Here is a 23976-nt window from a genome sequence, read left to right on the forward strand (position 1 = left end):
TTTATAATCGAATGGATGTTTTTAGTGTGCTTAGCTCGCCGGCGATCGCCCCTGACGAGTTATTCTACGCATGAGATTTTTGGACTTGACAGTGTAAACGAGGTGTGTAAGGCGACAGTTTATAGCAACTTGATGACAAGAGGATCGAAATTGAAGTGCTCAGTTAAAAATAGTGAAACATGCACGGCGAGTGATGATTCTAACGATGTGTCGTCAGACGACTAGGGAAGGTGGTCGCAACATCGAAAAACTTATAGCAATTATCTAGCCGCAATGGCGACTGCGAATTGCTGACACCGCGGATTGTGATTAAAATGTGGTAATGGCGAAATAGCACGGAACAACCTCACATCAACCGGGAAACGAACAAATGCACTGGAACCGCAAGAACTTTTCATGGACCACGATACACAGGTCACCGTTTAGTAATCTCGGAATTAGACGCAAGCTAACGAGGTCGTCTTGGAACTCTTAGATCCTGTAAAACACCCTGTTTGCATCAGCGACCATACCACCAGTATCACACCTACCGCTGACCGATGGCCATAGACTTGCACTAGATCAATTGCACAAGCTTTATGCAGTCAGTTCATGTCAGTACATCATGTCGTCCGCATGCGGATGCGGACGGGGCCGTCAGCCCGCCCTTATGTGGGGGCAGGAAGATAAATCAGCTCTTTAGGGTACCATGGGTCGGTACGAGTGAGCACCTCGTAAACAAGGTTAACTTCTATAAATGATTACGTCGGAAGGGTTAGAAGCGAAAAAAGAAAATTCAATAGCGAAACACGAAAATTCAATAGCGAAACACAAGGCCAAATTAAACCGAAAAAAATGAAAAATATGAGATTAAAACCAACAGCTCGATCTCGATAGCATTTTGCAAAGGGTCGGCAAGAATAAATACCCTTCCTCCCTGGGCGTGGCAAGTGGCAAAACGTTCGTCCCGTGGTCAAGTGTCTATCCCACGTGCAACTACACGCTTTCGTAGACGTGATGTCACCGTATCACGGCAGATGTGGGATCATGAATTGTAAGAGACTGATGTGAAGTTTCGAGTGGTGGTTCCATGAGAGGCTCGAGGGACCGAGCGTGGATGTAGGGAAAGGAACCCAAGGTCCTGATCTTGCATGTTGTTGTTTTTCAGGGTGTTGTGCTTTGTACGATCAGGTCCTGCGGTTGTGGTCATTTTGGATATCCCTGGATAAACTACTCCAGGGACAGAGAAGCTGTATGGCCTCGACAAAGGGTCATGCGCTTTAAGTATTTGCTCCCTACTTTTGATCTAAGTGGGAGGTCTGGACAAATCTGAGTACTTAACCGTTCGGCAAGGTGGCTCACCGGCAATCTGCACAATTCGCTTCAGCCGCTTCTCCCTCCGCTTCTAATTGCGCTGCTCAGAGCGCCTCTTCTCTTTCTCCTTGGCGGCTTCTATCAGGGTTACTTCCTCCTTGACCCAAGATTCGATATTCTTCAGTACCTCTCGCGGCGAGTCTCGGCAGTTGAGTAGGTAGCCTTGTAACTGAGCATGGGTGAATGTCTGTGGAGGGATGTGTTGGCTGAACTCCTGGGCAAGTTGCTCTAACTCTTCTGCCGGGATGTTGATGGAACTGGCAGGACTCGCTGCTTCTTGATCGGGACCAGGCATGCGCAGGAACATGAGCTCACTGCTGCGCTGGGAGATGTGACCAAGAAAGATCATGTTGTCCACTCAACCGGGCCGGATCAAAGCCTTGTCTAGCCGATCGATAAAGTTGGAGGTCATCAGGACGATCCTTCCTTCTTATGAGGCAATCCCATCCAGAACATTGAGTAATCCCGAAAGGGTAACGCTGGAGGATCTCCGATCGTCAGAAATGTCGTCCTCGTGATCACTGTCGTTGTCCTTCCCACGATTCTTAATCCCTACAGCATCGATGTCCCCAAGAAGGGCAAAACGAGGAAGAGCAGTAAAGAGCTTTTCAAGGGCATTATCGCCTCGAACAATCAGGATGTGTAAAAGATACAATCTAATCCAAACCTCCCAGCCAAGGCAAGTGAGAGCGATGTCTTGCCCGTGCCGGGAGGTTCTTAAAGGAATTCTCTCCTGTACGGGATGCCTCGTTGATGGTAGAACTTTCGAGTGTTAACGTCCAGATAATTGGTAATATTTGCTACTAAAAGAGGTCTGTATATCCTCATCAAAGTGGACAGTTTCAAGCGGGCGCAACGGTTTCAAGATGGACGTATCCCAGGTCTCATCATACGAGCGCTTGCAGATACGCATCGTGGCGTACGGCACTCTCTGCTTGTCTGCAAAATCACGACATTTTTGGAGAGATCGCTTAATTGGCTCGACAGATCGACCCAAGCGAAGTATGACCAGGGGCTCTTCACCTTCCGGCGCCCCTGCATACTCCTCCGGGGTCCTGTGAGACCAGGATCTGTTGTGATGAGAACTCCCTGTCATAACATGCTTTACCATGAAAATGGATCGCTTCCAGTAAAGGACGGTTGGGCCAAAAGTAGGTAAATACTGAACAGAAGGACGTTTGTCGTGGTAAAAATCATTTAGCTCCCGAGAAACTCGCCTTCAGTGCCAGGCCTCGTTGCGTATCGTCTCCAAGTTCGCAGTGAGAATGCGACTTCCCCTTTTCCCAAGTACATGAGCCCCCAACCAATTCAAGACCTCGCGACTCAGATAATCATGACCAGGTATCGAAACCGAAGAGGTCAAAAAACAAACCATCTACCAATAGATCTTATGTCCTGTCTCTTGCAGGCAGTGAATGCCGCTTGATGCGGCAACCAGCAGAGCAAAAACAGCCAAAACGCGGCTAGATCAATCCTTAGCCATCGCTTGAAGAAGCCTTGTAGTACAGCAAAGCTGGGGATACGATGTTCAAGTTCCTGTAACGTAGTGTCTGAAGAGGAGCCGCTTCCCAGGAATCCAGTGCTCGCCAGGGCGAAATGCCGTATATGTTCGAGTTCTTGAAGAACATTCTGTGGCAGGCCTCGAATTAAGAGGGGTTAGAGGACAGGTCAATAAGGGAAGACTGATGGAGCAGGAAACCGGATGTAAGGGAGGACAAGGACTGCAGCATTGAAGAGATAGAGCGTCTCGAAGGCTTGGAGGTAACTCCTGATAACAGTCGCGCAAGTCGTAACAGATGCAATTGAAGCAGCTGCACGACAAGACGGAAAATCCATACACATGTACGTTGGTTGCATCTTTAAGAGCGTGGGTATCACGAAGGAACCATGGTGCAAAAAGGCCAGACAGCAGTAGTTCCTCAAACTGTATCTGTGACATGTAAGTTGTTGAAATGGGTTGTGGGCGCAAAAGCAATGTCACACCGTGTTCGGCCCGGGTAGCAGCCGTCGTACACAAGACCATGTATGTACCAGCTAGCCCTCAGAAACAGACAGACAGTCTCCCTCACTAATGGAGGCAATGGGCTTGAGCCGCAGGAGCCATGCAGAACAACGCCTGGTTGTGGCGGAGACAAGTAGGTGATCTGGTTTCATCACCCTCTCTGAGTCTTACGGTAGTGAAAACTTGACAAATCTAAGTTCCTTCGCACCGCATTTACGCTGCAGCCGGTTATGGCGGCAATTGTGTGAGCAGAGCACAAGGATTAAAACGAATCTTACAATGTGGCGGACGCGTTGAAGGAAGTCGGCGTGGCGCAAAATGTCAAGGTGGAGGCGGTCCATTAGCTCTAGAACCCAGTTGGTATCGAACTAAAGAAACAAGTGTTAGTGGGAGAACTAAGAATGGGAAGATATATTGATTACAGGTGACGCCGAAGGAAAAACCCGCGTGGGAAAAAAATCAACGTGAGATATTGAAGGGCTGTTATGTCACATGGTCGAGGGGAGGAAGAGTAGTTCCGGGGAGCCGTGTCCAGCCCTCGGGTTCGAAGGGGGGTCAGGGGGAAGAGAATGAATGTGGAGAGAGGGAGAGCCGTCAGTGGGCAGAGTTCGCAGGCTACCCCCAGTGTCCGGCCCGGGAGACTCTAGATTTGAAGAGTTAGAGGACTAGAAGGCCCTATGGTCCATCCTTCCTGCGTGCGGGTTATCGAGAGAAATAAGAGGGCAGGAGAAGAAATGTCCCCTGGAGACCACCGCCCCGCAGGGACACTTTTTGACAGCATCCTGCGGGTGGTCGAAGCGCATATGGTACTCTAAGACATCGCCGTGGCTCGAGGCTTCAGCCAACCAGCGCAAGGGGCATTGACGAAAAATCTCTCAAGGAATGGTTTATCTGTGGAGGGCAACTGTTTCTGGGGGGAGACAGAGGGGAGACCGAGCCACGCCCTGGTTCTAGGTGCTTTGGCTCCCATAAGGGCTTGGCCCCGAGCCCGGAGGACGCTTGGTGCAGGCGAGACCAGCTCCGATCAGAGGGTCGGGCCCACTGAGCTCTCCCATCTATGGCCTTAGCTTTATGGAGCTTCGACTTCTGGACGAGCGTTGTGTGATAGAGGCTATCGAAGTGGCTTTGCAGGCATAGATGCAGTGGGTCATTAAAAACATGAGACATGTGGCATAACTGCAACAGCATTTCACTGGAGTGTTCATGAAAAGCAAAAACATCCTTAACATTTTGAAGTGTACTTCAGGTGGGTTCCAGTGCCCCACCAATGCATAGCCTGCATAGCGGGGTGGGAACCCGCTACACTGGTCCGCTTTCGCAGACGGACCCGTCACTAGCAGACTCAGCACTCTGAGCGCATCACGAGCATCATTCCCTAACATCGCACCCACGCCGCCCATCATTCAGCCCGTTAGCACGTATTAATCATGTTCTGTAGAGCAGACTTCTCTGCAGATGTGATGGTCAAATTATAGTTGTACTTCACCGTGATCCAACTCTTGGCATAGGTGCAGTAAAACGTGGTGAGAGGAGGCTTCCACTTGTCAGGGCTCTTGTCGCCCTTAGACTGGTTGACACTGTCAGTGACAGCCCAGAGCTGTGGGCTATTAATGTCGTTGGCAAAGGAGGACCGCTTCGAGGACGACCAGGTGTTGGCGCCAGACTGTCTCTATGCGTTAGCCACCAACGTCTAGCCGGGACACAGCACGACGCCAATCTTGCTAAGTTGCTGGAGACCTACAATCCAAGCATTCTTCAAGGGGACCATATGATCGATATCGATATCTGATGCTGCTGTCCACGTAGCGCCGTCATACGGGCTGTACCATGTGCCAGAAGTAGCCTGGCAGGCCGAGTTCGTCACGACATTGGAGCCATCGCGCTTGAGGACATACTCGCTGGGTCAATCGTTAGTTATGAAGGTCGGATGGAAGCATAGAGCTTTTAATCGTGCAAATAACAAGACAGGCGATGTGTCGCAAAAGCGACCATGAGTGGCGATCATCACTTTCGCAAAGACGCTGGAGATGGAAAGCAGGACGTCCAAAGTTGCACGAGGCAGAAGTGGAGCACACCTGCGGCTCGCATCTTCCACCACTCTCATTGCACAGCGTGCCAGCATCATCACCCGACAACTTTCACAGCTGGGTGACTTACCGAGTATTACAGGTCCCGCTAACAGTGTTCCAGTGGGGGAACAAGTCGCGGTTGTAATTCCCATCGTCGTACGAGGCAGCAACTGTCAGAGAATTGAGATAGCTCTGAGCAGTCGACCTACTCGGGATGCCCGGCTGCGTGCTGTTAGTCGACCGAACAAGTATTTCCAAACGGAGGACAAGAGTCGAATCGAAGAACAAAAGACTGGAAGTTGGCTTGAGCTTTACGTACAGGAGTCGGCTGCGGCGCAGGGGCGGCTGAAACAACAGCGGCAAGTAAAGAGAAAATCGTGACAAACTTCATCTTCAAGGCGTTTGCAGAAGCTGCTCAGTTATCTCGTCCAGTTCGGATGAGGCAAAGATTCGGCGTCCCGAACGGCAGTAACATATCAACGACATCGCGGAGGATCTACACTTATTTATACACATCCAACAACAACGTTAACGACTTCGTTCCCTCTTCCCTCCGCACGCGGCGTATACACATCACAACGCCGAACACTACCAGATCTGGAAGGCAACTCGGAAGTAACCGCTCTGGCGTCGCGGCGATTACGTCGTCCACTCCATCATGAACGGTCCATTCCTCAACAGAGTCGCCTGTGGCAGTGGACACAGACACATGCGCGGTTGTGCCTTCATCACAACGTGACTCTCAGTAAGATAGCCGGTGTTGGGGGAGTCAAGCACTGGATATGAGTAATATCATGGATATCATGGTTGAGTGTCCGGGGCTCCAAGCTTATCAAGATGCCTTCTAACTCTTGAGTGAATACCAGACGACGTGAAAAGCACGTGGGGAAGGCCAACCCCGGATCGCGCCGACACCAACCTTCATCAACTTCCTCTTCTGGACCTGCCAAAGGGAATGGCGCTACGCATCAACCAATCATCCAAACATGTTTCAAGTGAAGAGCCGACGACTTAAATGGGTTGCTCTCACATTGTGTGCAGATGGTCATATGCGCGGTGTTTGATGGTTCTTGGCAAACCATTGTTTCAATATCATCGCCGTTGGTGGTACTTACTCGGGAAGAGGGGAGGAGAGGGGGAGATGATGAAGGTCACCGACTAGGACACGTGAGGCGCACGATAGGCAATGGTTCAGGGCTCCCAAAAACCGCTCACTTGGACCATGATCATCAAATCACTGATATATCACAAAGACAACACACAGTTTTGGAGGAGATTGAGAGAACGAATATTAAACGATAAAGAAATACAAGAAAAATAGCACGAGAAAGCCATTTCTCATCCATCACGAATTACGGTTATCACAAGCCTCCAGTCTCATTGTAACCCCAACCCCATATTCCCCCACGACCCACGACGTTGATAATGCACGATGGACACAACTAACCGCAAGTAGAAGTTGCCAGTCATCTCAACGGCGAGCTAAAACCTAGCGGCGCACTACGCTCCTCATAACACAAAGGAGGGGTATCCTGACCGCCACGGCTGCTCCTTTTTGGATCGTTTTCTCTCCACTCATCTTTCAGCCTTCTTCTCACCAGTATCATCGGCATCGATTGCAACAGCAGCCTGGGGCATAGCCCCCTGCTCAGCCAGTCCATCTGTTGGCTCTGGCGATAGCTGCCCTGGTGAAGCATCATCGGGACTCGCCTGCTTGCTGGTGCTTGATAAAAAAGGGTTCAAGTTGGGCAATTTCGCGGGCAGTGATGGCAAACTCACGTTCGGCATACTCGGCATGCTGGCGCTGGGAATTTGCACCTTGGGCATCGCGACAGAAGAAACTCGGGGCAGCTTTGATGGCAGATATAACCGCAAATTCAACCCTGTTTGTTGCGCCATGTCCAAGAGATATCGCATGTACTCTGCCTTCGCAGCGGCCGGCTCTGACGACTCATCCATGTCGCTGCCGCTTTCCTTAGGCGGCGGCGTAGTTTGACCCGAGTTGAGAATGCCTTCAGAGGTTATAGGTAGGGGAACAAGGCTTGCCGCCGCGGCGATATCGATGGGCGACTCATCCGGGACGAATTCCTCGTCTTCCACATCCTGCATCTCAGAATCTTTCTGGGCATTCTCTTCAAGCTTCTGGATGTGGGGTGATGCTGCCGCCCCTTCCACTCCCTCTGCATCTACCGCCTTTGCCAACGCCTCCGTCTCCTCTGTCTCCGCCGGTGTCAGCTCCGCGAACCTGACATCGTCTTGGATCGGCCTCTCATCGTTAAACCAGTCCACGACCCTCTTCGCCGCCTCCTTCGTCATCTTCTCGTACTCTTTGTTTTTATCCTTCTTGAATAACCCCAAGTGTGCCGCCAACTCGTCCTCAGCCCCGTGAATCACCTGCCGGACAAACAGACTGCTAGTGTCCACCCCATCTTCCTCCTCACCATCCCCTTTCGATGGGACTGCGCAGAACGTGCGCTCAGGAACGAAGTAGCCCCCGCTCCAATACCCGTTCTCACCAAGCGACACATATACGTCGCACACACCGACACCACCGCTCTGCAAGAGAGCCGTCAGCCTCTTGAGACGGCGATCCAACTCATTCTGACGCAACAGGGTGCCGACAAACGTGAAGTGGTCCGACAACCAAGCCAAAGATGCACCGACGCTGCTGCGATTGATGTAGGCAAGGCCTTGGCCGAGTGCATCCGTAACATTCTCCTGCGTCTTGGACCAGCTCATGCTCAGACGAGGCCAATCAGAAGGAAACATGGGCAAACTCCTAGGGGTTTGGGTACCCTTGCTAAGACTTTCGCCGCCCGTCTCTAGCTGTTTCTCCTTCTCTTCAGGCTTGGCCTCAGTTTTGCGCAGGTTGCAACGAACGCTGCGCAAACCATCCACTATCCTTTGTCGGTGATTGTAGGCAATGACGCCGCCTGCTGCAATGGCACCGACGGTTCCGGTCCGCAAGGCGATAAGCTGCCAGGTCTTCCATACCGCCTTGGATGAAGCTGCTGACGATGGAGACGAGGCCGCGCTGCGTTTGGTGACGCGATTCGCTGCTGCCCCCATGGTGCGGCGTAAAGCTAGCTTGGACAGCGCCGCTGGGGTGGCTGCAGAGAGTGCCGTCATGACGTCGAACACGCTGCTGACTTTTTGGTAGTTAGAGAAAGCACCGTAGACGAACATGGATCGAGCCAGGCCGTTGAAGGGCGTATCAAAGGTGAGTATGCCCTGAATAAAAGGGAAGATAGGTCCTTCCGGAGTGTCCTCCGCCCGCCTCTCGTTAAGGATCCGCAACAAACAGTCGCTGGCTACGAAGCCACTTTAGTAAAAGCGTTAGCAACTACCAAGCTATCTCGTGTTGAGAGCGTAGACCAGGTACATACCCCATTGAGTGAGCGACAAGAATCACCCCAACTTTGCGATCATTTGGGGGCCATGGGTTCTGCAAATGTTCTTTGCGTAGTTCAATAACCCGTTCCTTCAACCTGCAAATTGTTGGCGGCTGTCGTTCTTACATTTTGGGAGCACGCCTACCATTCGAGGAAAGCGCCAGCCGTGTGGGCGAGCTCTCCTCGGGTCTCATACTTAGGGTAAACCACTGAGGTAACAAGAACGTCAGAGAGACCCTGTACGATTGTTTCCTGCAGATGCTGAGGAAACTCGCCAAAGGTATTATCGCTCCCCTGGATTGTGTCAGTCGCCAGGTTCATAATTGAAAAGGGATTTTAGCACCTGCCTTAAAACCGTGAATGAAGCAAAGCAACAGTATGCGCTTCATGTCAGTAAGCAACGGCCACGTAAATCTTCAGTTTTGTCTTTGCTAGTGCGATCTTCTCGAGTCACTGGTGTGTCAGGAGAATATAGTCTAGAACCCTGCAGCAATACTGTTTGGTTTTGAAAACGAGCGTTTGCAGCTAACGTCATAAGCAACGTCATCGAGGAGAGTCTGTCACAATTGGGGTTAGGGTTATTGAATTGAATTGCATTTCCAACCCGTAAACCCATTTAAGATGCTCGATCGTGCCCACGACGCCGGCAGGCAAAAGGTACATATGCACTGCTAGTCTAAGCTATGTACACGCGGGAAGCCAGAGAGGGGGTTAGGGCTGATTTTGCGGTAAGTAAATTAATTACATGCTATTATGTCGTTAAATTAGGTATTACATTGTCCTTGCCATACGATTAACTCGAGTTTTTGCGGTCCCTCAATCCAAATTCTGAGCCTCACACATCTTCCGGTACAGCCCATTTAGGGCGATTAGCTCCTCATGAGTGCCCTTCTCGACGATCTTACCGCCGTAGAACACACAGATGACATCGGCATTTTTGATCGTGGATAGGCGGTGGGCCACAGCGACAGTGATACGGTCCCCTTTTTTGGCAGCTTCAGCGAGGGCACTTTGCACAATCTTCTCGCTCTCTGTATCCAGAGCACTGGTGGCCTCGTCAAGCAGCAAGATCTCTGGGTTGCGGGCCAAAGCACGGGCAATTGCGATGCGTTGCCGCTGCCCTCCTGACAGCTGTGTGCCATTGGGTCCTGCCGCCGTGGACAAGCCATCGGGCAGCGAGGAAACGAAATCCCAGGCATTGGCGGCCCTGAGGGCGGCCTCAATTTGGGAATCCGGAACAGACACATCGACTAAACCGTGATCGTCAACGCCAAGAGCAATGTTCTCGCGAATGGATCCTTGGAAGAGCGTTGGCTCCTGCTGGACAAGGGAGACAATACGGCGATAGTGGCGGGGGTTTAGCTCACTCAGCACGTCTCCGTCGATATGGATCTCGCCAGTGGAAGGATCGTAAAAGCGCTCGAGAAGCGACACGATAGTTGACTTGCCACAGCCAGAAGCTCCGACAACGGCGACGAATTGGCCCTTTTGAATCTGCAAACATGGCACGCATTAGCATATATGGAAAAACTTTTGGATGATGAGTTGAAGATTAAAATGAACTTGCCTTGAGGTTGACCCCGCGAAGGACGACCGAATCGGGCCTTGTGGGATACGAAAACCGGACGTTGTCAAGCTCAATTGGACCACCGGATTTCGGTTCCTTATCACGGTTTTCTTCCGTTTCCCGAATAGTGGGCTGCAGCTCGGACAGCCAAAAGATGTAATTTGCGCCGTTCTTTCCCTTGGTAATGCCTGTTCAACAGTGTAAGTCTTTGGTCTGCATCAAGTGTAAAACGGACGTTCTAACTAGTTGAAAAACCGAACAGCTGGGCAGTGCCTTGTGCAGAGAGGAAAACACCCATAAAGGCGACGAAGAACTTGTAGAGAGTTATTTGGTTTAAGGCAATAAGCCGACAGCCGTACCTAGGGAAAAGCGCGATTAGTGTTCGCCTCATGGACTTGTATCCTGAGAATACATACCAAAAGCCAAGAGCCATGAACCAATACTCGATTGCTTGCGTGAAGGCGAAGCAGATCATGACACCCGCAAGTGGCTTAACGCTCCCATTTACGGCGTGATTAAGTTCTGTGGTGTAACGATCAAGCACGTGGCCCTCGATGGCTAGCGAGGAGACCGTGCGGATGGCAGTGATGGCCTCGGAGGCAATTGAAGCGCTTCCAGAGTTGCGCTTCGAGATGTTGCTGTCTAGCTTCATATCCAAGCGAATCTTGAGCCATCCGGCTGCGAGCATTGGAGGAAGCCCACCGAAGACGACAGCCAAACCAAGCTTCCAGCTGTATGCAATCCCCAGAATACTGCAAGCCGCAACGTTGAAGATGGCGATAAGGATGAGACCAACGTTCACACCCATCAGCTCAAAGACACTTTGCGGATAGCTATCAATTCGGCTGACAAGAGCGCCTGTGGTGTTTTCGGGTCGATCAAAGAACTGGAGGTCCTGACGGAGGATGTTATTGAAGCTTTGACGTCTCAGTTTGTGCGACAGAGTCTGGAAAGTAGTTCCGTCAGTCGAGTTGAGGCCTCTACATAATGGGTCTGGAAAGGTCATACCTGTGCGATTGTGGACACTGCCCAGCCCATGGTAAAATAGCAAACCAAGGCTGCTGCAGCCATGATGACAAACATCAAAGCAAAAAAGTTGCCGCGGTTGACCATGGCATCCCCTTCCAGGGTGAAAACGTCCATGACGCGGGACAGCAAGACAGCCTGAGCAGGGAAGAAAGCAGCTGATGACAGTTAACATGAGGCCACCGACAACATGAATGCATATAAGTTCAGTCTTGACGTGTTTCCATGGGGACTTACCACCAACAACGCAAGAAACCAACACTACAAGGTACCACCACGCGAGCTCAGGGGTCTCTCTTACAAGGCGGGCGATCACGGCTAGCAGACCAAGTGGTTTGTAGTTCTTGAAGTCGTCACGATCTCGCTGAGCTTCCATGTGAGCGCGGTCCTCCGTGGCATATCGAGTCAGCGTTTTGGTCATCTCCACCGTTTGCGCACCCCCATCGCCCGTGCCCTCCTCGTCTTGATCACTGTCCGATGTCGATTCGCCACCACTACTCTTGACGGACAGGTCTTGGATCCGAACGAGACGAGCATATGTGCCGTCGCGCGCGATGAGTTCTTCGTGGGTGCCTTGCTCGACGATACGGCCTTTAGACATGACGACGATGTTGTGAGCTTTCCGGATTGTGGCCAATTTATGAGCAATTACAATGGTCGTTCTGCCCTCTGACGCCCTATCCAAAGCCTGCTGCACCACTCCTTCAGCGTGAGGGTCTAAAGCACTCGTGGCTTCATCCAATAGGAGGACCTTGGGGTGCGAAACGATGCTGCGGGCGATGGCGATGCGCTGTTTCTGTCCACCAGATAACAGACTGCCACGCTGGCCGATATCCGTATCATATCCTTGAGGTAAATCCATGATGAAATCATGAGCAAACGCGATCTTAGCAGCCTCCTGGACATGAACCATTTGCTCTGCCTTCGAAGCATGCTCCCAGGGCGTGCCGACAAGGCCATAGGCAATGTTGTCGAAAACAGATCCTTGGAATAGCACTGGTTCCTTTATAAGTTGGGTTAGAAAGCAGCTGATTGGAATGATTAGTGCTTTTGTCACTAGGTGCATAACCTACCTGCTGGACAAGGCGAACATTCCTGCGCAGCCAACCCAGGTTGAGCTTGTCGATCGGCCGTCCGTCAAGCTTGATGGTTCCAGAAGAGGGATTGTACCACCTCTCGATAAGGCCAACAATGGTACTCTTTCCGGAACCGCTTGGACCCTGGCAACATGTCAGTTGAACCTGGGAGATGAAAGAAGTTCCCTAGGTACTGTACGGGGGACACCACTTACCACCAAAGCAGTGACCTTGCCGGCTGGGACGGTTAGAGAAAAGTTGTCCAACACTGTAATACCCGGACGTGTGGGGTAAGAAAAGGTGACGCTTTCCAGCTCGACAAGTCCTGCGATATCCAACGGTTTATCCCCTTCTTGATCGAAAGGGTCAATTTCGGATTTCCGGTCGATGAGCTTGAAGAGCTGGCTCGCGGCTGTGGTGGCACGAGTGAATTCTATCGAGTAGGGGGCAAGCATGGTGATCTGCAGCGAGCCGATGACCACTGACATGATGACGGTGAAGATGTCCCCGGGCGAATCAATTTCGCCCCTTGCTAACATGCGCACACCTTGCCAGAAGGCAAGGCCAAAGCCCATGTAGATGATGGTGTACTCGGCGGAGAAGAGAAGGCCCAGAAGGGGCGAGATCTTCTTGCCCCAGCGATCGGCCTGGCACAAGTATTCGTCAAACTTGGCGACGAGTCGTTCTCTCATGCCGAAAGCATGAACAGTCTGAGCGCTGGCAAGCACGCCTTCGGCAAAGGCGTTGCCCTGCGCATGGACTTCCAGGATCTTGGTCTCGTAGCCAGCCTCAAGAAAGCCAACTACAGCCATGACCGAGATGGTCGCCGGAGCAATGCAGAGAGTGATGAGCGTAAGCTTCCAGTGGGTGACGAAGGCGACAATGAAGGCAGTGACAAAGGCTGCCAGTCCCTGGAAGGTCAGGCCCAGCTTCTCCGAAATGCCGCCCTGAATGAGGCGACCGTTCGACGTGGCTTGTGCGGCAATGGAGCCGCCTTCACCAAGGTCAAAGTAGGCGATGTCCTGGCTGAGAGCCGCCTTGAGGTACTCATGCCGGATGTTGCGGACGATTCGATAAGCCGAAAATGTCAAGAGGAAATTGTACACATAAGACAGAACAAATCGGGCGATTCCAAGGTACAAAAAGTAGAGACTGGCAATGTCAATTGTCAGCAAGATGAGAGGTACCAAGTCGTCACTCTGGCAGCAACTTGAAGACAACATACGCTAGCTGGGCCACATCAGCCATGAATTTGTCTCTCTCACTATTACTAGAGACAAAGTCCGTAATCACGGTAACAAATTCGCCAAAGATAAGATTCTGGAGGGCAATTCCGGCTCCAGACGCGACGGCAGCCACAGCAGCAATTACCTGGAGGGTATACTCCAAACGGCCACCATAGCGAAAGATGCGCTGAGAGAAGTTAGCACGCAGATGACCTTGGGCTTCGGTGCTTCCCTATATGTAAACATACGATGTAAGCACTGCCATTGTCCCCATCTTGATCACTCTTGTTGTCTGTATCTTTCGTTGCGGGTATGTTGACAACACTTAAAGACTGCTCCGGCATGCCAACGCCGGAGATGGGTGCGTCCTTCTCCGTCTTACTTTTGGACGCCATTGTGACTTGCGAATTGACAAGGCGAGCGCCCCAGACCCGATCACTGACCACAGCAGCTAAGTAGGTGACAGTACGCGCCGGGATGACTCGCCGTCTTTAAAAACGGAGAAAAGCATCGCCCTCCCTCGCCCATGTTGCTGCTAGAATGGAGGCTATCTTATTCTCCTGGCCGCAAGTCCTTCCAAGAACTTAGCCTCACTTGGCGCCAAGCTCTTCGCTGAGTGGTCATTTTCCTGGCAGACGATCCGGGTCCAAAGAGACGGAGTCCGAGATGACCCGCCGTAGCGTTCTCTGCGTCTTGGCCGATGCAATTCCAGAAGCTGTCGCAAAACACCCCACATGGATGCCTACCAGTCAAACGCCAAGACCTATCGCAAAAGCCAATTTGCGGGAAATTGTTGAATAACAGTCACCGTCCTGGCAACATCACCGCATATTTGATGTTAGGATTATGGTCCTTGCTCTAGCCCAAAATGTCTCCGGGCAAATATAGCCTTGGATAATGACGACAACGTTCACATAATCCAGATAGATTACCTAATCTGTACAAGGTCTTTGCTATATATTTCCACACCGGACCCACTCAGAAATGGCCCGCCTGCCGTGTCTTACGCATCCCGCGGGAAGCGCGCGTTCCAGTTGCTTTAAGGGTGCGAGTTTGCAAGCCAGCACCGGGTCACAGACCCTCAGAAGCACGCTGCAAAGCCGATGAGTTTCGGTACTGAGTGGCTCAGGTGCTCCGACGATTTGGCATGGACACTGCCACCGATGTCCTAGCTTCCCCAGTTGGGGAGCAGCAGATTGCAAATGGCCCGCATGTTCCTCGCGCGGTATGTCAAGCGTGTTTTGTCCCCAATTTCCCCACGGTGTCTTGTTGACTTAGAGTCTGCCAAGACTTCTCAACTGCACTTTTGGCTTCACTTTGCTGACCCTTTAACCTACATTCGTAGTGCGATGCCTGCCGAGCTCGTAAGGTTCGTATGTTTGAACGCATTAGTGTATTCTGCAGCTCAATGTTTGGAAATTGACCGTTAGGTACGGTTTAGATTCGCTGTGATCGCCAATCACCCTGTTCGCATTGTGTGGTTGCGAAGATACAGTGCACACACGCCGGAAATAACAAGCCACGAGAGGGCAGAACTCGAATTCTTCTTACCCATCAATAGTAAGTTTCGACTCCTTAGTTTGCACAGAGCATCAGATGTTAGTCCCGTCCACAAACTTGGAATGGGAAGTAGGCTTAAAAGCATTGTTCCTTTTGGTAGTGAGAAGAAGATCGATCGCATTGAGCGCCAGCTAGATAGCGTAATATGTGCTCTCCAGTCCCTTCAGTCTCAACTACGATCAACAACTGGTGGCCCGAAACTGCCCGAGGATACCGCACCTATCAGTTCAGCCAGCTCAGCTAGCAATGCCGAAATCTCGGGAACCACAGACCCTGTAATTGAGGGCGGGTCTTCGTTGACCGCACAGTCTGTCTTTGCCAACAATTTTCTTCAGAGAGTCGTCACTACGGACTCTGCGCCGGCTATGCAGGAAAGGCTTGATGATCTGGTTCATGTCGTGGAAGCTATGCAAAAACAACCAGCTTCTCAGGAAATGACCTATCCAAATGCCAAACCTATCAAGCCAGTTTCCCTTGATGGGTGTGAGCTCCCACCAATTGACAAAACTCTCCAGGTACTGAGATTAACCCAACGTAAGCCCCCTGTCCCCATATCTTTGTGGATTACGCAGTTGTATCTCATTGACTTGTTGTCGCAAAGTAAGACGAGACTTCTGCCTAGCTTGGGTCTATGAACTGTTTACTGTAAATCGATTTCCCGGAACCATCGAATCCTGTCTCCACATTTATGTCGCTGAGAGCCCCTCTATCTTTGCCTTTATTACAGTTAACGTGGTCCTGTATTATTTATTTTGCGCTCATGCATCCGAAGTCCTCGAAACTCGGGACGAATATTTGGGATGGTCGAAAGTATGTGCCGTGAACGTTGAAACAGCACTCGCCAGCCTTCCCCTGCACCTGCCAGCAACTAAGCAAGCCATCATTGCATTGCTCTTGGGGGTTGGTCTCTTCCAACATTCTGTGTCTGCATCGTTTCTAACTGTTCTCATCTAGTCATTTTACGCTAATGAGATCTCCAAGCCTTCACTGGCGTGGACATTGAACTCCAAAGCATCTGAACTCTGTCAAACTCTAGGATACCATCGACAGAGAACCTCACACCGACCAGATTCTGATATTTACGTCGAGCAGTTTCTCTTCTGGCTTGTCTATGTGATTGACAAGAGCCTCGCGCTGCGTCTAGGCAGGTCGTCTACTATACAGGATCATGATATCACCATACTTCCCTCGCCCGAGAGTTTGTTCAGTAACCGCACATTCGCTGGAATCTTTAACCTATGGATCGCTGGTGCAAAAATTCAAGGGGAAATCTACGAATTGTTGTATTGTCCCAAAGCTCTTACTCAGTCTGAAGAAGTCCGGAGATCACATGCGCAGCACCTTATTCAGCGCCTTGAAGAACTTGACACAATGACCCGAGACGCGACTGTAAGAAATCTAGCACAAATCGCGATTGCCGACTTTACTGACATGAAAACAATTAGGAACGGTGGATGCAGGATGTCCGTCCAAACATTGGAGAAGACAGCATACAGTTCTTCCGGCTTTCGGATGAAGTCCTTCGACTCTCCCTTCTCACACTCGTGCATCGAGCAATACCAAACCCGCCCGGATCGAGTAACACCTTCACCCCCGAGTGCCTACGTGCTGCTCGGGACACACTAGCGCGGCATCTAGACTGCATGGAGATTGTTAAGGCGAGCCACGCTACTCAGCTGTTTGGAACTTATATGAATTGGTATACGAAACACACATTACTACGTCCTGGATGAATCCTTACTGATGCTTCAGGGCGCGCAGGACAATCTTGTTTTCCCCATTTGTTCCCTTTATTGTTCTGTTCTGCCACGTCATTGAGACCAAAAACTCCGAAGACCTAGAGCTGCTCAGAAGGTTCATTAGCTCTCTCCAAACACAAAGCAATGTCTCCGAAGGCATCGAACGGCATCGTCGACTCTTCCAAGTCTTGTACAACGTTGCAGCCCACTATGTAAAAGAGTGTCGGGACTCAACATCGAGCGAGGAGCGCCGTTCCAGCGTGGACTTCGAGGCCTATCTTTCAGCGCTTGGTTTTTCGGAGGGGACAGCGCCTAACCACCTCGCAGAAAGCCCTGCTGTAGCTACTTCTGGTGATAGAAACAACGGCTTACAGCATGAGTACCATCGTGGACTTGATCCAGTGATGTGGATGGGCAATGGGGCTCAGCTAGAGGATTGGTTTTACAGTAATGAACAGGTAATAGCTTTGTTAGAGACACCTGACTTTTAGCCATGTAGTTGGTAACGAATATTTTTAGTATACTAAAGAACCTAGGTGCCCCGTGGCGCCTTGTCCATTTCTGAGTGAGGCAGTTTTGAGACAAAATGATAAGGCTTATGATCCTATGAGACCTCTATCTTTCTATATCACTGCTTTATATTACGAAGATTTTGAGCGAAATGTCTACGTCTTTCGAGCTAGCTACCTATGCCTTGGCTTTCTTTTTACCACTGAACAACCTCTTCAATGACCCTCCTTTCACACGGAATATGTAATACAGACCAATGGCAACTGCAATGTCGAAGACAATGTAAGCCCACATAAAGCCCCAATTCCTCCAGCGATCTTTCCAGAAGATATCAACGCCTGCAAGATACTGGTCAGCAACGCTAAAAGCGCAATATCGGCAGCCTTGTGTGTCGAAGGGATTCTGCAGTGTGCCCTGGGCGTTGCCTGCAAGGGGCGCAAGATACTCGGCACATGTCATATTGGGCGGGGGATTGAACGACAAAACCTCAGTGGCAGAGCAATTGACTGGCCTGTCGTGCAGCATGGTCGCGACGATGCCAGAAATCCAGTAAGTAAACGGCGAGACATAGTACATGAAAATCCAGAAGCCAGGGAGGGCGATACGTGTTTGCAGTACGCCGCTGAAAATGGTGGACATCATGGTCAACAAGACTACGATAGCCGCAGCAGCTTGGGCGTCTGGCATCGCGGCAATAGTCATATGGGCAAAAGCGCTGGCGTAAATGAAAAGCTGAACGGTGAACAGGAGGACGAGCCCCTGGCGCGACGAAGACTGCATGCCGACAACAGGGTAATAGTAGCAAGCGTAGGCGAGGATGCCTGTCAAAACCTGGTAAGGAATCTCCACGACGATGTTGGCAATGAGGAAGGCCTTCCACGAATACACTTTGGACGGGCGTTCGCGGACTTCATAGAGAGCACGCTGCGTGATGAATAGCGGCTGGATCTATAGAGCTTTAAGGTTAATATCAAGGCAAAAGGTCTGGGGGTTGTCGAGAACTTGAACTTACCTGCTGCACCAGAGTGGTGAAGATGGTGGTGACCATAAATACAGCAAAGACGACATTGCGCATGCCGGCCTGGGTGCTGTCTGCATTCCAGAAGGTGAAGCCGATGAACAGGCCAGAGAAGATGCCCAGAGCCAGCTTTGACAGGACGTAGATGGGCATCCGCCAATACTGCTGGAAAATGCGCTCTGTTACGCACCAGACCTGGTAAGAGAAAGGCATGGCAAACTCCGAATTGGTATCAACGTCAGCATTGGGCAAAGACTGGTCAACCTGATCCTTATACTCGGCATGGATCCTGTCGATCTCGGCCATGACCTCTTGGTACTCGGGGCTTCTCTTCCAAACTTCATGCCAGTCCTCGCCATCCTTGTTTGTGCCCTCTTCGACAATCTCGAGCATGAACTCGGCAGGGTTCTCCTCCGGACCACACCTCCGCGAGCCATTGCGCTCGAAGTAGTCGATGAGCGTACGCGAATTTTCACCAATCTCGCCGAAGTAGACCGTCTTTCCTCCTTTTGCCAGGAAAAGCAACCGGTCGAATTGTTGGAATAAGATGGCGTTCGGCTGATGGATGGTACACAATACGGCTTGCCCAGCGTTGGCCAACTTACGCAAAAAAGAGCAAATGGCCCAGGCACTTTGGGAATCCAAGCCACTGGTAGGCTCGTCAAGGAAGAGTAGAAGCTTTGGTTTCGCAACGAGTTCGACGCCGATTGTGAGCATCTTGCGTTGCTCAACATTAAGGCCTTCGCCGGGAACGCCGACCACGGCATTGGCATATTCTTCCATACCGAGCATCTTGATGACCTCCTCGACGAAAGCGTACTTTTCCTCGTTGCTGACAGTCTTGGGACGGCGGAGCATGGCACTGAACCGAAGACTTTCTCGGACAGTAGCAGTGTCGAGGTGAAGATCTATAAGAGGCCAACATCAGCACTTTCTTGACCATGTGAATTGGGTTGAAGGCCGTGAGTTATGAGAACTTACCCTGTTGCTGAACATAGCCGGTCTGTCTCTGGAAATCGGCGCCGCAGGGCCTGCCGTTCACAAACATGTCGCCGGAAATGACTCCAACATCCTTGCGCTGCGCAAGTACATCTAGGAGCGTTGTCTTGCCCGCTCCCGATGCACCCATCAAGGCTGTCAAGGTGCCGGGCTTGACCCAGCCAGAAACATGGTCCAACAAGCGACGACGGCCCTCTTTGACGTCAATGTCGTAGCAGACGTCCTTCCACGTGAAGATATCCTTCTGCGGTTCGATGGCGGGTTGGGCTGCCTCGTGAGCGTCTTTTTCAACCACGAGCTCGGTCGCTCCCTGGTTGGACTCCTCATCCTGCTTCTTAACGGCATGGTCGGGGTCCAGGCGGGCCGGAACACTACCACGTGGGAAGACCAAAGACTCTGCCGTGCTGGTCACCGAGGAATTTAGTTCCACCGCAAGGAGGTAGATAGCCATAAACGCAACAAGGAAGCCGATGAGAATGCCAAAGTTGCGCCAGACATGGTCGTAAGTGTACCCATACATAGTCTTGATATAAGCATCGCCGTTGACGGTCCAACGACCGGGCGCAGCGCCAGCACTGGCGCAAATCCATGAGTCACCGATGGGCGGGGAGTATGGCGGCATGATGGACGAGCAAGTAAACTCACGGCCGTGGAACTCATTGGCGACAAGGATCTCAAAACCATAATAAATGGGATTGATCCAGCGAATCCAGCCAAACCATGGATGCATCTGCGGCACGGGGATGATGTAGCCAGTGTAAATGATTAAAGCCAGAACAAGCACGCCAGCCAGTGCCATGGCCTGCGAGACCGTCTTGGTGATGGCAGCCAGGGTCCTGAAGATGGCACTCATGACGAAGGTCATCAGGTAAGAGATCATAAAGTAGAGGAAGAACTGATCGGGCGTGCGGCGCAACCCGGACAGGAAATACACAATCAAGTTAAAAGTGGTCGCCGTAATGAACTTGACAGGAATATCGGCCACGATGCCAGCAGCAGCCTCGGTCCAGGGGTGATAGAATGCGTACGATGCATGCTTTTCGACAATCGCTCGCTGCGCATAGAGACTCTCAATCTCCATGATCGCAGTAAGAGCGTTAAGGAGGATCGCCATGAAGAGTACGCTGCCTTTGCCGTCGAATCCGGCAGTAGCGTCCGGGTTGCCGTAAAAGATAGAACCAATGATGAGAGCCAGGACGAGCTGAGCAAAGACATTGGCCCCAGTGCCGGTCAAGTCCTGCCAGATGCGCTGATAGCCGCGGACTGTGTTATGCCGGATCTGGGCAAGCACGCTGATCATGTATGGCGAGCCGGGACGCACATGGCGAGCCTGCTTGTGATGCTTAATCTGGCGAAGGTCGGCGATGCTCGCGGCTTGCTTGGAAGCATCGTTACGGAACTCGTTGTCGTAACGCTGCATCTCCTCCTGCAGCGCCCGGAACTCGGGGGACGCCAGCCAGTACTGCTCGAAGTCCTCGGCAGTGCGAGGGACCTTGTGCTCCATGCCCGGACGCGCGATCCGTTCCGAGGGGTTTGTGATAGAGGTCAAGAAGTCTCCGGTTGTTTGCCGTGGTGGGCAAAGCCAGCCCTGGCGCTCGAAGAAGGCTTTGGCGGCGTGGGCCGGACCAAAGTAGATCTGGCGGCCCTCATAGAGCACAGTGACCTTGTCAAAGAGGTCGTAGATGGCCTGACTGGCCTGGTACATGGCTACAGCATGGGCATGCTTGCCAATGTCTGACGACAGGCGCAGGGCTTCGACAAAACGCAGAGCACTGGCCGAGTCAAGACCACGAGTCGAGTTGTCCCAGGCGCAAATGGGGCTGCCGGCCACAACCATCTCGGCAATGCTAACACGCTTGCGCTCGCCGCCAGAAACTCCTCGAACAAAGTCGTTACCCACCTTGGTGTGGTAAGTATGAGAAAGCCCAAACACCGCCATGACAACCCGCGCGATGTACCGACAGTACTCGGACCGCGACATTCCCTTGATGCGGTGTGAGGGAGTGCGCATCGCCGCGGCGAACTCGAGCGTTTGACCGACCGTCAGGTGTGGAAAGTGCTTGTCAACTTCTTGGTTGTAGATGATCTCGCCCTTGAACTCCTTCTTCATCTGCGCCTGGGACGCACCGTTGTAGTGAATAACCGAATTCTCACCCAGCCTGAGTCCGTGGAGTTCGCCGCACAGAGTCTTGAGGAACGTCGTGCATCCCGAGCCGGGCCGGCCGAGTACGGCAAGCAGCTCTCCGCTCTTGAGCAGGCCATTGAACGAGTGAAGGATGTGCTTTGGTTGGCGCTTTTGGCTATTGAACAGCTTGCCAATCCGGAGAGGAGCCGTTAAGATTGAGCCGACCGTCTCCTGAAACTGCAATTCGGCGCTTGACCCGTACACATCCAGGTCTCTAAACAGTACTCCGAGCTCACTGGATTTGTGTCCCTGTTCGTTGAGTCCGGCAACGAAGCTGCGAAGCCATTTTGTGACGTCGAAATCTGCAGACTCCGGGTTCAAAGTCGGATCCGACTCGTCGAGGGGAACGCCGCTGTGGGACTGGTGTTGAGATAATGCAGTGGCTATCCGGTGCAGTTCGGCTGAGGCATCTTCTTCCAGCATACTCAAAGGAGCGTCTCTGGGAGAAGTTGGCTGATGGTCGGCGATCGTCTCGCTGCTGCTGCCGCTGCCGAGCCTTCCTGGATCCACGGTGCTGGCTGGCCCGCTGACGGGTCGCTCGGGTAGCTGGCCCTGACCAAGATCCTTGGTCGCTGGTTGTCGCGACATGTTCCTCCTATTCAAGGCGCAAACTGTAGTTAGTGGTAGGCGGCAAAGCGCCGCAGGTTTTGTGGCTGGGTTGATCTGCCTTGATTAACACCTCGAGGTTAAGATCACAGTCTGGTGTCAATTCTACGGCAACATGAGATGTTCTGAGAAAAGGGATCTTGGATCTCAGAGGGAGAGAACCTCGAGACGTCGACAACTTTTACACTTCTCGATCGGCGTCAATCGCTCCCATCGCCCATCTATCCTGGCCCTCCATCGGCATTGCTCCGTCATGCCATTGGGCCATCTTGTATAAGAAGCTCCACTGCAACATTGTGGAATCCGCTCTGCGTGCTGCTTCATTTTACTGCTCTGGAACCAGAGCAATGGCACAAGATCTTAGTGGGCGCTGAGCCTTGTATCCGCGACTCCACTGTCCCTTCGCCGCCGAGTCCGCAACACGCCGGTCAGGCAAGGCGGCGCAAAAAGGGGGCCAAAGAGGACTTCGGAAGAGATCCGATCCCTACACATAACTGTCAACGGTGCAACAGAAGTGCCGCTGGTAAGATTCAAGGCACAGAACGGCAAACATCGAAGGGCTTTCTATAATGGAAGCGGACAATCTTAACAAAGGTTTATCCTGTCTCGTGCTCTCGATGGGTACTCCTGAAACAAATCACGAGCCAGGCACGCCAGTGTGGTCAGCGTCTCCCGCCCGTGAGGGCACAAGTCGAAGAACAAAGCGCTGGTCTTGCTCGCTTTGGTGTCAGCGTTCTCTGGATTGCTTCAAATTTGCACGAGAACTTCTCGAAATTGTTTCCTCTCAGATCATCTTGTGCTCGGATGCACGAGCAGTTAGATCAAGGTGAGAGACAGTTTGAGGTGTAGCTCCCGCGCTAGGTCCGAAAGGTCGGGATTTTCCCGAGAAAACCTGGAAGCGATCCGATGTCCCTGACAGCGGGCAAGGAGTCCTTGGCCTCGGAACGTTCCGGAGAGCTAAGGATGATGTCATTGAGAGCCCCACATTCCACGCTCTCGGGGCAGCTACAGGTCGCCAGACGTGCGAAACCCAAGAGACACTGCATATTTGGGGCGTCGCAATGGAAATTTCGCGGCTTTGGCACCCGTAATCGTATTGATGGATGGCTGAGTCTCAACTTGGACGCTTAGCAAGTGCCTAGCTGTATCGCTTGATAGCCAAACGGATTTTGAGGTCAAATGCAAAGCGGAATTCCATTCGGGCATGCCCTGAAATCCGGTTCCCAGACGTGCACCACATCAATCGTATTTTGTCGCAATTATGGGTCTATATGCGTGTCATTGTGCTGTTACACTATCTGTCGATGCTAAAAACTCTATGAGCTTTAGTACGTTTTGTTTCCGTTTAAATATTGAACCTCTCTAGCCATCTATGTTTTGCAATGCAAAGAAAAGAGACCCATGAAGGGGTGGTTCCCCGTCATTGCCCGCAGATCGATCAGGTGCATTGGATGCGGGTCAAAATGGCTCCTACCGTGTTTTTTATCCAATTAATTTGGGTCTACCCTTTGTGGAAATTAGGGAAGTGGCATTTAGATGTATACGTAGACTCCTGGAGACCGAGCCAAACAACACCTGGACTACATTCGCAAATATAGGCTCTTATGGATCTAAACAACACCTAACTCTATGATATTTATCCTATAAC

General features: G+C 51.7%; 5 protein-coding genes across 5 annotated transcripts; all 5 read right to left on the reverse strand.

The window, feature by feature from the left end:
* Nucleotides 1–1384: 1384 nt before the first annotated feature.
* Nucleotides 1385–1702, reverse strand: CTHT_0072730 (uncharacterized protein; the record flags this gene model as incomplete). Its single annotated transcript, XM_006697468.1, has 1 exon — nt 1385–1702. One exon carries the CDS (start codon nt 1700–1702, stop codon nt 1385–1387), a length of 318 nt encoding a protein of 105 aa, XP_006697531.1.
* Nucleotides 1703–4766: 3064 nt separating this feature from the next.
* CTHT_0072740 (uncharacterized protein) lies at nt 4767–5815 on the reverse strand (the record flags this gene model as incomplete). Its single annotated transcript, XM_006697469.1, has 4 exons — nt 4767–5018; nt 5097–5253; nt 5513–5646; nt 5744–5815. The coding sequence occupies 4 exons, from the start codon at nt 5813–5815 to the stop codon at nt 4767–4769; spliced, it is 615 nt and encodes a 204-aa protein (XP_006697532.1).
* A 1184-nt stretch (nt 5816–6999) lies between these two features.
* On the reverse strand, nt 7000–9137 carry CTHT_0072750 (uncharacterized protein; the record flags this gene model as incomplete). The annotated part of the gene is made up of 2 exons (XM_006697470.1): nt 7000–8746; nt 8962–9137. The coding sequence occupies 2 exons, from the start codon at nt 9135–9137 to the stop codon at nt 7000–7002; spliced, it is 1923 nt and encodes a 640-aa protein (XP_006697533.1).
* A 495-nt stretch (nt 9138–9632) lies between these two features.
* CTHT_0072760 (uncharacterized protein) lies at nt 9633–14106 on the reverse strand (the record flags this gene model as incomplete). Its single annotated transcript, XM_006697471.1, has 10 exons — nt 9633–10310; nt 10396–10571; nt 10678–10742; nt 10800–11329; nt 11392–11567; nt 11647–12412; nt 12483–12629; nt 12701–13637; nt 13711–13898; nt 13960–14106. 10 exons carry the CDS (start codon nt 14104–14106, stop codon nt 9633–9635), a joined length of 3810 nt encoding a protein of 1269 aa, XP_006697534.1.
* A 3436-nt stretch (nt 14107–17542) lies between these two features.
* CTHT_0072770 (putative ATP-binding cassette (ABC) transporter protein) lies at nt 17543–22310 on the reverse strand (the record flags this gene model as incomplete). Its single annotated transcript, XM_006697472.1, has 4 exons — nt 17543–17571; nt 17775–18468; nt 18533–19446; nt 19520–22310. The coding sequence occupies 4 exons, from the start codon at nt 22308–22310 to the stop codon at nt 17543–17545; spliced, it is 4428 nt and encodes a 1475-aa protein (XP_006697535.1).
* Between the last annotated feature and the right edge of the window lie 1666 nt (nt 22311–23976).

Source organism: Thermochaetoides thermophila (assembly GCF_000221225.1).
Source record: "Thermochaetoides thermophila DSM 1495 unplaced genomic scaffold scf7180000011822, whole genome shotgun sequence".
NCBI classification, from domain to species: Eukaryota; Fungi; Ascomycota; class Sordariomycetes; order Sordariales; family Chaetomiaceae; genus Thermochaetoides; species Thermochaetoides thermophila.